General features: G+C 42.2%; 1 protein-coding gene and 1 long non-coding RNA gene across 9 annotated transcripts in view; one reads left to right on the forward strand and one right to left on the reverse strand.

The window, feature by feature from the left end:
* The window catches only part of cfap20dc (CFAP20 domain containing), a 488,877-nt gene that overhangs the window by 72,015 nt on the left and 403,763 nt on the right, over window positions 1–13,099 (forward strand). The window contains exon 3 of one of the 8 annotated variants that reach the window (XM_063067991.1): window positions 6,960–7,021. The exons of the other annotated variants lie outside the window; for them this stretch is intronic. Within the exon in view, the coding sequence (XP_062924061.1) occupies window positions 6,961–7,021 (61 nt within the window). The 5' untranslated portion in view covers window position 6,960. The remainder of the gene's footprint in view (window positions 1–6,959; window positions 7,022–13,099) is intronic. 8 annotated transcript variants of the gene reach the window in all.
* The window catches only part of LOC134356828 (uncharacterized), a 36,540-nt gene that overhangs the window by 18,616 nt on the left and 4,825 nt on the right, over window positions 1–13,099 (reverse strand). Inside the window, exon 2 of the long non-coding RNA XR_010020444.1 lies at window positions 8,985–9,032. This is a non-coding gene — a long non-coding RNA (uncharacterized LOC134356828). The remainder of the gene's footprint in view (window positions 1–8,984; window positions 9,033–13,099) is intronic.

The following is a 13,099-nucleotide window of genomic DNA, read 5'->3' on the forward strand; positions in this document are numbered from 1 at the left end:
ACCGATTCGCGAAGAACGCAGCGGTAGCCGGGAGGCACACAGCACATCTTTAAGAAAAAAGCCGAAATAAACATGCTAATTAATTAGGTGCCACCTAGCACGTAATTGTCAGCCCAGATCAGAGGCGATGCAATCATGAAGTAGGTCATGTAAACTAATATTTTACTTTCTTATTTGTTGCATTTGTATTAATTTATTCCAATGATAATAGTTAATCCTGAACATTTAGAGGTTTAGAACTTCACTACAGAATATAAGTGGAAAATTCAAGTTAGCACTTCAATGTAGGAATGAAAGTGTGATGCTCAGTTGGAAGCTGTATCAGTCTACTTAGACATTGAAACAGATTCACATTTAGAATTTTTGATGCACAGCAGTCTGAATTGGTGAGTTATATATGAAAATTACTTTTTCTCCCCAAGTGAAATATGATTGCAAAGATTTCCAGATTGAATTGCGCTGTTCCAGAAACGTAGATTGACACTTGGAGCCTGAGAGAGCTAGTGCTGATCACATGCTTTTTTTGCCATATGATGTAATTTACCATACAATGCTCTTAAATTATTCTGGTTATTCTGAGGTGTGCTTATCAATTAGTACTCAAAAAAATCGTTTCATGCCACTGCTTGGTCTATCAGGTAGGTTTTAAGAGGGGTCCCCTGAGTAATAAGTAGTCTTGCACTTGTAACCCTAATAAAGTGGTTTCCTTTAATTTAATTGTTCACTTGCACCTAAGTCCTGATTCATGTTTGTTCTTACTTTGATGTATTCAATCAATTTTGAATCCTTAATGGTTGATCTACTTAGCCCTGACAAAGTCTCAAGCCTTTTGACCTATTAAGGCTGTGATTCAAACTTCTGTCTATCCCAATGGATTCTAATCCATGACATCTTTAAATGTTAGACCTTCCTCTCTCACGAATCTCTCATTCCATTTATGGCTTTGTTTTCCTTTGGGTACTCAGCAGTGACACAGTTTGTAGTGTGTAATCATCATAATGCTGTTTACTATCTTTTAAATGGCGAATGCAGTAATAAATACAAGTAGGATTAGCTGTGTTTTTGTGCTCTATCTGTCCCTCTGCTTCTGTCTCCCATCCAACAACTTTATTCTATTTTCTTTGTCGAGCTGGATATCCACTACTTTTGAATTGTAGAACTCAAGTTTCACATTAGGCCGTATCATGCTGGCTGTGGCTAATGGTTTTTATAGGGACCCGTCAACCATTAGAATGAAAATAAGTTCTAACTTTCAGTGTGCACTGAAAGTCCAAAACTTGCAGTAAGACAGATGGTGCTGCATCTGTTACTCTGTTTTAGCAGGCCCCAGTCTTGCTAGGATTCCCACAAATACGTGTGGAATCGTCTCTCTGATCCTCCACTAGGCCTGTTCTGAGAACCTGAAATTATATATAAATTCAGTGAGGATTGATTTATGAGATAAATGAAAAGATCTGTTTTCATTCTGTTCCTTTAATTGATATTGTCAAAGAACATTTTGATTAAAAATGTATGTTTTAGAAATCAATTTTAACTGTTTTGAGTACCTCCTAAAATACTTATGAAATATACTTATGAAATCTATTAAAGATCAATTACTCTTTTGACAGAAGACAAGTTATGCCCCTTGTAGCTTTGCCTTCTGTCAAAACCTCTTGGTGAAATTGAGGTTGGCTCTTGCGCTCGTCATTACTTTTTGTTGATTTGGTATTGAAATGACCAGTGAGATGGTGTTTTACCTCTGCTTCAGACAAGTACAGGCATGTGGGGATTGTGGATACTGAGTCTGGGAAGCTGGCCAGGACCATCAAGTTCTGGCTTATGACATGCAATATGCACATCAGTTAAGTTGCATTTGTTCGGAGGTGGCACTGAATACTTCAACACTATTCGATGATTTTCAAATCCAATTTCCTTTGTAGGAGAGGAAAATACTTAGTTAATTAATAATATGAATTAAATCTATACTTTGTGTTGTTAAAATTTCATCAAAATGAACAAACGTATGTTACCGAATATGAAATGTGATACAAGTTAGACCATTAATCCACTGAAAACTATCATGTCAATGTATCTAATCTACAAAAAAAATCTAGTCTCAAAGAAAGCTGTATATTATGCTGCTCTTATATGTTTCTGAATTGTGGAATTTTATTTCTACAGAAGTAGTTTATCCTAAATTACAGGTTTCTTCAGCATCATATTACATTTTAAAATATTGAAAATATTACCACTTCTTTGGATTCATCAGCTGTCTGGAGAGGGGGAGCCTGCTACATGGGTAACAGCTTGCTCTCCAAATCATAATTCCCTGGCTTTTGTATCACTTAGATGGCTGAGACACAACATCCATGGTCAACCCCAACTAAAGGTGCACCTCAAGTGTTTAAAGTATTGGTCTCATTATTTTCCTCTACTTGAAAGTAACATGGCTCCCTATATAGTCAGTCGAGTTAATTCTCAAGCTCACAAGCACATGTATGCATGGGCACAATGAAAAATTTGTTTCCAGTGCATCTCATGCGCTTCAAACTCACAAGAAAAACATAAATTAAATCATACAAAATTATACAAGCAAAATACAATCAAAATAAAAACTTGTCCATGGTAGCAGAAAATGGTCATAGTGTTGCTATATTGAGGTAGTGATTGGGTTGTAGAGTTTGACTTAAGAACTGAATGGTTGAAGGGAGGCTCTTCTTGAACCTCATGGTGTATGACCTCAGACTTGTGCACTACTTGCATGATGGTAGCAGTGAGAAGAGGGATGGTGGGCAACTTTGATAGGTATTGTCTTATTGAGGCAGCACCTTGTGTAGAAATTACTGATGGCAGTGAAGTACTGTATATGCTCCTGATGTATTTGGCTGACTCCAATACTCTTTGCAGCTTCATATATTCCTGCATTTGAATTGCCATACCAGATTGTGGTGTAACTGGTTAGGATACTTTCAGTGGTATACACTGAAGTTTGTAGAAGTTTTTGGTGTTCACTTATTTGACTGAGTGATTAATGATTGCACCATTGATGCTGGCCAAGATGGTGCCAGTGAACCACGACGATCCTGCAGGATGCTTAAAAAATTGAATGGAAAGTCCCACAAAAAATAGTGGATATAGCCCAGTCCATCACGGGTAAAGCTGTCTCCACCACTGAGCACATCTACACAGAAGGTAGCATCCATCATCAAGGACCTCCACCACCAGGTTCAGGAACAGTTATTACCCCTCAATCAAAAGGCTCTTGAACTAGAGGAGATAACTTCACTCGCGCCATTACTAAACTATTCCCATAACCTATGGACTCGTTTTCAAGGATACTTCATCTCATGTTCTCAATATTTATTGTTTGTTTATTTATTGTATTTGCACAGTTTTTTTGTCTTTTGCGCGTTGTCTGTTTGTTCGTCCTTTTTAGGTGCGGTCTTTCATGGATTCTACTATATTTCTTGGATTTACTGTGTATGCCTGCAAGAAAACTAATCTCAGGTTGTAAATGGTGATGTTTACAGTACTGTGCAAAATTCTTAGGCACATATATAGAGCTAAGGTGCCAAAGACATAACACAGTACTGTAGTAATTTTATGTATTGCATTGTACTTCTGCAAAAACAAAGAAAAAAATTAATGACATCAATGAGTGATGATAAGCCTGATTCCGATATGGATCTGTGTTGTTGGAAGGGGAATCATGGTTGGGAAAAGGGGTAGAGAGAGGGGAGGGAGCAAAAAGCACCAGAGAGACATCCTGTAATGATCAATAAATTAATTATTTGGAATCAAATGACCTTGCCTGGTGTCTCAGAGCTGAGTGTGTCTGCACTCACAGCATCCCCTGCCCTGGCACTCCTTCTCTGCCACCTGTCCAACAACTCTTCTGTGGTGCTCCTCATCATTCCCAACATTGTTTGCTCCTGACGGGTTTACAAACTTACTCTCCACTCCACATTGACAAACACAGCTCTGTGCAAAAGTCAGAATCAGAATCAGGTTTATTATCACTGGCATGTGTCATGAAATTTGTTAATTTAGCAGCAGCAGTAGAATGCAATACATACAATAGAAGAAAAAAAACAAAAATAAAATAATAATAAATCAATTTTACAGTGCATGTATATTGAATAGATTAAAAATCGTGCAAAAGCAGAAATAATATATATTTTAAAAAGTGAAGTAGTGTCCAAGGGTTCAATGTTCATTTAGGAATTGAATGGCAGAGGGGAAGAAGCTGTTCCTGAATCGCTGGGTGTGTGACTTCTGTACCTCCTACCTGATGGTAACTGTGAGAAAAGGGCATGCCCTGGGTGCTGGAGGTCCTTAATAATGGACGCTGCCTTTCTGAGACACCAACTCCTTGATGTCCTGAGTACTTTGTAGGCTAGTACCCAAGATGGAGCCTACTAAATTTACAACCCTCTGCAGCTTCTTTTGGTCCTGTGCAGTAGCCCACCCCTACACCAGACAGTGATGCAGCCTATCAGAATGCTCTCTATGGTACATCTATAGAAATTTTTGAGTGTATTTGTTGACATACCAAATCTCTCCAAATTCCTAATGAAGTATAGCAGCTGTCTTGTCTTCCTTATAACTGCATCGATATGTTGGGACCAGGTTAGATCCTCAGAGATCTTGACACCCAGGAAGTTGAAACTGCTCACTTTCTCCACTTCTGATCCCTCTATGAGGATTGGTATGTGTTGCTTCATCTTGCCCTTCCAGAAGTCCACACTCAGCTCTTTCATCTTACTGGCATTAAGTGCCAGGTTGTTGCTGCGACACTATTCCACTAGTTGACATATCTCACTTCTGCACACCCTCTCGTCACCATCTGACATTCTGTCAACAATGTATCATCTTAAATACATATACTGTATATACCGTGATTAGGGTGCCCAAGACTTTTGCACAGTACTGTATGTGCTTTGATAATAAATCTACTTTGAACTTTGTATTGTAAAGTGATAAAACATAAAAAGCTTTATATGTCATATTCATTGAAACAATGACCAACAACATCTGACATGTGCTGGGGGCAGCCTGCATGTATCACCAAGCTTCTCGTGCCAACGTAGCATGTCCACAGCCTGCTAACCCTAACTCGCAAAATCTTTGGAATGTGGGAGGAAACCAGTACACCCCGAGGAAATCAATATGGTCACAGGGAGAACATACAAATTCCTTACAGACAGCCACAGGAATTGAACCTCAATCTTATAGCTATTTTTACCAAAATAAACTTTATTCATAATTTAAAAAAATTAAAAGAATAAATCGTGCAATGCCTCTGCTTCCTCACTCAACCCGGCCCCTCCCTCTCCAGTAGTGAAAGAACCCTATACTGTGGTCCTTCCCCACCAAGGCCTTGCAATGGCTGCACCAAATTACAGGGTATCCTTTAGCTTGTACTCTGGTACATTCCAGATTGCAGGCCAGCAGTATTCCACTATGGACATCTAGATGTGCTGTCGGGCCAACAAGTTTTGGGCAGAACAAAAGGCATCTTTCACCGAGTTGATGATCTTCCAGCAGCACTTGATGACTGTCTCTCAGTATGTCACGGGGAACAGCCCTATAATCAGGCAGCTAACTGTGGTGAACCATGACACAGGCCCTTGCATCTTTCTCCACATCTTTTTAGCAAACTCACAGTCTGCCAAGAGTTGAATTATCATTTCATGCCTACTACAGATCTCTCAGAAGCAGTGCACAGTGGGAGTAATGCTCCAGACATGCAGAAAGGATTTGACAAGCACAATCTTGGTCACTTCTGGTTCAATCTATCAATGCGGCATTCTTATTTTATTTTTATTTAGAAATGCAGCGTCAAACAGGCTTTCTGGCCCAACAAGCTGTGCCACTTGGCAACCACCTATTTAACACTAGCCTAATCACAGGACAATTTAGAGGGTCTAATTAACCGGGTCTAATTAACCTACTAGCTGGTTTGTCTATGGACTGCGGGAGGAAAGTGGAGCACCTGGAGGAAACCCACGTGGTCAAGGGGAATACATACAAACTCCTTACTGACAGCTCTGGAGTTGAACTCTGAACTCTGCCATGAGCTGTTATAGCGTTGTGCTAAATACTACATTACCATGGCACCCAATTCTTCCAGATTATCTGGACAGTTTACTCAGAGAGCCACCCCACTGTATCAATTGAGTCCTTCTGAAGTGTCTGCAGGATGCTCCTTGCTGACCAATGACTGATGGACTTGTCAAAAGTGTTGGTGTGAAGAACTTTTCCTCAAAGGACAAGTAGTGCAGCAATGTCCAACTGAGTGGGATGCTGCGCAGCACTGGGGTGAGACCCAACACAACATCTGCAACAGATAGAGCCTCGGCACATTGTGGTACTTGGTGGTCATATAGTTAGGTTCCACATAAAGGTGGTCAACAGGATGAGGCAATGTTGGGTACATTTTGTCCCTGATGTCCAGGGACATGCGTCGTAACTGATTTGACTCACTCTACCCTAGTTTCCCAAATAAAACCGCAAGATGGCCTGGGTAATTTCCCAGGAGGGAAGGGGTGGGTCATATATGCACCAAGTATAGCAGCTCTTGGAGCACCTCACACCTGATGATCAGGTTCTTCCCTGTTATTGAGGGAGAATGTCCTCTCCACAGTCCCAATATGTATTATACCTTCCCATTCTGCTCCTGCCAGCTCTTGTCGTATAGCTCGGCTGCTCTGAACCAGACTTTCAGCACCTTCAGGTAATCCAACCTAATGCTAAAGGTGACACTGGATTGGTCAGGCCGGTTGTCAAAGAGCATGTCCTCTATCTTTGTGCAGTTAACTTTAGCTCTGATTCCAACTCGCATTGGTTGCAGATGCTGATCAATCTGCAAACTGACCTGTGATCCAAGCAGAAGGCAGTGACGCCATCCATGAGGTTTTCACCCGTATCCCTCTTCTGCTTGGTAACACCACCCATCTTATGCTCTTGTCTTTCAGGATGGATTTGGCAAAAAGTTCGGTACAGTTCATAAACAAGATGGGAGACTCCAGACTTGAGGGTCAGTTATTTACAATATATATTAATGACTTAGATGAGGGAATTAAATGCAGCATCTCCGAGTTTGCGGATGACGCGAAGCTGGGCGGCAGTGTTAGCTGTGAGGAGGATGCTAAGAGGATGCAGGGTGACTTGGATAGGTTAGGTGAGTGGGCAAGTTCATGGCAGATGCAATTTAATGTGGATAAATGTGAGGTTATCCACTTTGGTGGCAAAAACAGGATTAACAGATTATTATCTGAATGGTGGCCGATTAGGAAAAGGGGAGGTGCAACGAGACCTGGGTGTCATTATACACCAGTCATTGAAAGTGGGCATGCAGGTACAGCAGGCGGTGAAAAAGGCGAATGGTATGCTGGCATTCATAGCAAGAGGATTCGAGTACAGGAGCAGGGAGGTACTACTGCAGTTGTACAAGGCCTTGGTGAGATCACACCTGGAGTATTGTGTGCAGTTTTGGTTCCCTAATCTGAGGAAAGACATCCTTGCCATAGAGGGAGTGTATAGAAGGTTCACCAGATTGATTCCTGGGATGGCAGGACTTTCATATGATGAAAGACTGGATGAACTAGGCTTATACTCGTTGGAATTTAGAAGATTGAGGGGGGATCTTATTGAAACGTATAAAATCCTAAAGGGATTGGACAGGCTAGATGCAGGAAGATTGTTCCCGATGTTGGGGAAGTCCAGAAGGAGGGATCACAGTTTGAGGATAAAGGGGAAGCCTTTTAGGACCGAGATTAGGAAAAACTTCTTCACACAGGGAGTGGTGAATCTGTGGAATTCTCTGCCACAGGAAACAGTTCATTGGCTATATTTAAGAGGAAGTTAGATATGGCCCTTGTGGCTAAAGGGATCAGGGGGTTTGGAGGGAAGGCTGGTATAAGGTTCTGAGTTGGATGATCAGCCATGATCATACTAAATGGCAGTGCAGGTTCGAAGGGCCGAATGGCCTACTCCTGCACCTATTTTCTGTGTTTCTACGTTTCTATGATGGAGAAGCTACCTGTTTTCTATCCATTCATTTGGACTCCACTACAGTTGTCTGTGTAGAGCAGTTTGATCCAATTTCTGATTCCCTTCCCAAAGCCCATTTTGGAGAGTACATCTATTTTATATGCATGTGATATCCTGTCAAAGGCTTTCTCCTAATCCAAGCTGACTAGGCATGTATCCACATCCTTGTCCTGCACATAGGTGGTGTCCCTGAGCAACGCAAGGCTGTCAAAGATTATCTTACCTGGTACAGCACAAGTTTGGTCCAGATTGATCACCTGTCCTAGAGCAGACTTGACCCTGTTAGTGATGACCTTGGACAGAATCTTATAATCCACATTCAATAGTGAAATTGGATGCCTGATTTCCTGATGTCATCCCTCTCCTCCCGCTTGTATATCAGAGTCATAATGCCCTTCCTCATGGAGTCTGCCAAGCTGCTGCAAGAAGCATAGCATTGTACATTTCCAGCAGGACTGGGCCCATCTATTCCTACAGAGCTGTGTACTACTCAGCTAGTAAGCTGTCACTTTAGGGAACTTTATCTGAGTTGATGGAACAGATACAGCCAGTCGGTTCCTCTATGGTTATTTGCTGGTCCTGACTTTCCTGCTTGCTGTTGACTGTAACAGTAGTAGACTGTCTGGAACAGCAGCAGACAAGAGGAGAACTCTGCAGAGAATCAACCCCTGTTTGGTGGATGGGGGCAGACAACAGCCAGGCTGAGTACTCAGAATGTGCACACCAACTCACTGTCTTCACGGACATCTTAAACACTTCACTCATCCAGGCTGCTGTCCCCGTGTGTTTCAAATCAGCCACCATCATCCATGTACCAAATAACTCTACACCTTCAGAACTAAATGATTACTGCCCAGTGGCACTAACGCCAACCATTATGTACTGCTTGGAATGGCAGGTAATGGCACATACAAAAAAATTCCATTCCTACCATGCTGGACACTCACCAATATGCTTACTGAAGAACTGCTCAACGACAGATGCCATTGACATACCTAAAAAAAAAGGACATTTATCAGAATGCTGTTTGTGGATTTAATTTTGGCAATCAACACTATAGTTCCATAGACATTAGTGAACAAACTCTTACTTCTCGGTCTAAATACACCACTGTACACTGTTTTGGACTTCCTAATCAACTGACCTTGGACAGTCAGGATGGACAACCACTTCTGTCTCCCCATCATCTTCAATTCATGTGGCCTCTAGGGCTCTGTGCTGAACCCATTACTGTATACTCTGCTCACACATGACTGCACAGCCAAACACTTGAGCAATCACATTGTCAAGTTTGCCATATAGAGAGATGGAAGATTCTTGTTCAAGGCCAGGCAAATAATCTCTTCCTCAATGTCAACAAGACAAAGGAGATGGTTATTAACTTTTTCACTGTATTATGGTGCACATGATAAAAATAAACCAATACCAATAACTGCCACTGCTGTAAGGCTTACCTGTCTGTATTTCTACTGCACTTCTTCAACAGGGCCACAATATAACTTCATCTTCACTATGGTCCTTGTAATCTTTAGGAGAACTCGCACCACTCACAGCCCTCTTTGCATTGCTGGCACGGCAAATCAGGAAAACTCACCAATGCCTCTACTTTCTGAGGAAGCTGCAGAGAGCAAGATTATGTATGTCTGTACTCAAGTCATTCTACAGGTGCACAGTAGAGAGCATCCTAGCAAGCTGTGTCCTTGCATAGCAAGGACACTCCACCGTGGTAGACAGGAAGGTTCTATAACGGGTAGCCAAAACTGCCCAACACATCATCAGCATCAGCCTACCTGCCATCAAGGACATTCATTATACAAAGGTGCTGGAAAATAGCCAGTAATATGAAGGATCCCTCCAACCCTGCTCATGGACTGTTTGTCCCACTCCCATCGGAAAGAACGCTATGTAGCATCCACACCAGGACCACCAGACTCAAAAGCAGTTACTTTCTCCAAGCAGCAAGGCTGATCACCACTACTTTATCATTTCCTGTCAGTAACTTTTATGTAGGACAACCCTTTGCCTAGCATCACTTTATGGACATTCAATCAATCTGTGTATATTCTATCATATGTTTTCATGTTTTTTTTATTCTTGTGTTATTTGCCTTATTGTTTTTTGGGTGTTGCATTGGAGCTGGAGAAACAATTATTTTGTTTCCCTTTACACTTGTATACCGGAAATGAAGTTAAGCAACTTGAATCTTGAATCTAACACCTCTGTGATCGAGGACAGGAAGTTTTGGGAAGCTGTGCTGTCTGTGACCTATTATTCATTCATTCATTATGTACCGTGTCATATGCCATAGTCTATCATGGTCTTGTAAATTTTTCTACAAAAGTGGTTTGCCATTGCCTTCTTCTGGGCAGTGTCTTTACTAGACAGGTGACCCCAGCTATTATCAATACTCTTCAGAGTCTGTCTGCCTGGCATCAGTGTCACATAACCAGGGCTTGTGATATCCACCACCTGTTTCCATGGCTTCATGTGACCCTGATCAGAGTGTTAAGCAGATCTACACCTTGCCCAAGGGTAACATGCAGGCTAGCAAAAGGAAGGAGTGCCTTAAACTTCCTTTGATAGAGATGTATCTCCAACCTGCCACCCTGTCACATTTTTTTTTATTATGCAGATCCTCAGTATGTCCACCTGTGAGGAAGCTACTGAGCTATCTTTTTTCTTAACGCTGTGGATCACAGAGCTCCCCCTGTGAACCCCAGTCTTACAGCCGATGCTATAAAGAAATAACTCTAACTGCTGCACTACTGTGCAATCCTAGACCATGTCTCACTTATACCCATTTGTAGCAATGTTTGGTTGTGATTGGATATCATTTACTTTTCAATAGGTTTCAGGGTATATTTAATGTCAAAGAAATGCATGCAATATACATCCTGAAATTCTTCTTTTTCGCAAACATCCATGGAGTGCCCCACAGAATGAATGACAGTTAAAGGTTAGAACCCTAAAGCCCGCTCCAGCTCCCCACTCCCATGCACAAGCAGCAGTAAGGAAATGACACCCCCTCCCCAACAGCAATAAAAGAATCGGCGCACTCCACCGAGCACTCAAGTGTGAAACATCAATAAAGACACAGACTTGCAATACCCCAAAGGCTACTTGTTCATCCTGTAATTCGACATATCATAGGCTCCCTCTCTCTCTCTCCTTAATAAGGGAAAAAGAGGTATCCCTGTTTCATAGTGAGAGAGGAGACATAACAAACAACTTGCCGACTAATGATGTTAAAGGTTTGATGCACCACTTTTTCCAAGCTCTGCGCCCAGAGAGTCAGCCCCAGAAAGGCTCAGGTCTCTGGACACACAGCCCACGGCAGCTAACCCGCTGCTCCTGATGTTCCATGTTCTCCCGCAATGCCTCAGTCAGGGGCTCCGGCCTAGAATCAACCCATTTCCAGAGTCTTTTTACCTCTCTTCTGAAAAGAAGAGTGATCACAAATGTGTAAACTTAACAATGGCATTGTCAATACAATTCAACAAAGAAAATAATTAGAGCTGAATTATAAAGTGTTCTGCTATGTAATACACTGTACCCGAACACTTCCCATTACAACAAGACCTGGACCTGACCCTAAAATGTCTTGAAATACAAGGGATGCTTGTCACTTTGGCCTGCCTCAGAATCTGATTTAGGCACAGCAGATACAATTGTGTGCATATCACAAAATTACAATATATTCCTATTATGATGTAATTTATAATATATAAATTATGAAAAGTTTTAGATAAGTACAGGGCAGAAAGATTGTTTTCAATGGTAGGTGATACTAGAACCAGGGGACAAGCCTCAGGATTCAGGGGAGTAGATATCTTTGTTTTCACCAGCAAGTAAGAAGCAGTAGAGCAGGGGTTCCCAACCTGAGGTCCATGGATCCCTTGCTTAATGGTATTAGTCCAGGAGATAAAAAAAAATGTTGGGAACCCCTGCATAGAGGCTATCTGTTTAATTTATTTAAAATGCATAATAAGGGTTATGCTGTGAGTCTGTGGCTAGTCAGTTATGATCTTATTGAATGGTGGAGGAGGCTTAATGGGCCAGAAGGCGTACTCCTGCTCCTACCACTTATAATTTTTGGTGTCCTAGCAATTGTTTTCTGTCAACTTGTCAAACATGTTAAGATTTTCGCTCCTTGTATCAGTAGGGTTGGCTAGAATAGAATCTTTGATATGACCAAAGTACAGAACATTTATTTTTGATTTCTTGTATCTTCAAGGACAAGGACAAGATATAACCAATATATAAAGGACCAGAATATCCAAAGATCATGAATCTAGAAAACTGGATATCGTATTATATGATGCAAATATGAATCAAAATACGTTAGCTTCACTGGATGAAATTTGGCATCCATCAAATGAGTCTGTTTGCATTATTGTGTGAAAAATCTTAAATTTTCTATTAATTTGTGTAACGGTCAGCTATATTGGCTTGTATATGTCTAGGGGAAATCCCGCCCGGCACCGGCCTGGACGCTTTCCGCTGGGTCGGTTGCTGTACCACTGCCACCCGAGTCAATCCCAACCATCAATCATCAGCCAGCACACACAGTACGTTTACCAAGTACACCTTATAGATATTACTAAGTCTATGGAATTAATATAAGTTCGATACAGAAAAGGAAGTAATGGGGAAAAAAAGGCGCCAGGCTTATCAAAGTCCAAGTTCTTCGTGCACAAGTTGGAGCTGAGAAATTCCTGACGACCACCCGGACCCCGTCGACGCGCGGCTTGGGACCACCCGGACCCCGTCGACGCACGGCTCGGGACCACCCGGATCCCGGCGTGGGACCACTCGCACCCCGTCTCTCCTCCGACTCCCCCCCCCAAAAAACCCCGTCCACCGTCCTCCCCGTCTCTCCTCCGACTCCCCCCAAAAATTCCGTCCACCGTCCTCCCCATCTCTCCTCCGACTCCCCCAAAAACCCCCGCACGTCCGTCGTCCTCCCCGTCTCTCCTCCGACTCCCCCCCAAAAACCCCCGTCCACCGTCTTCCCCATCTCTCCTCCGACTCCCCCCAAAAAACCCCCGTTCCCAGTCATATG

The sequence above is a fragment of the Mobula hypostoma genome, chromosome 15, assembly GCF_963921235.1.
Source record: "Mobula hypostoma chromosome 15, sMobHyp1.1, whole genome shotgun sequence".
Taxonomy (NCBI): Eukaryota; Metazoa; Chordata; class Chondrichthyes; order Myliobatiformes; family Myliobatidae; genus Mobula; species Mobula hypostoma.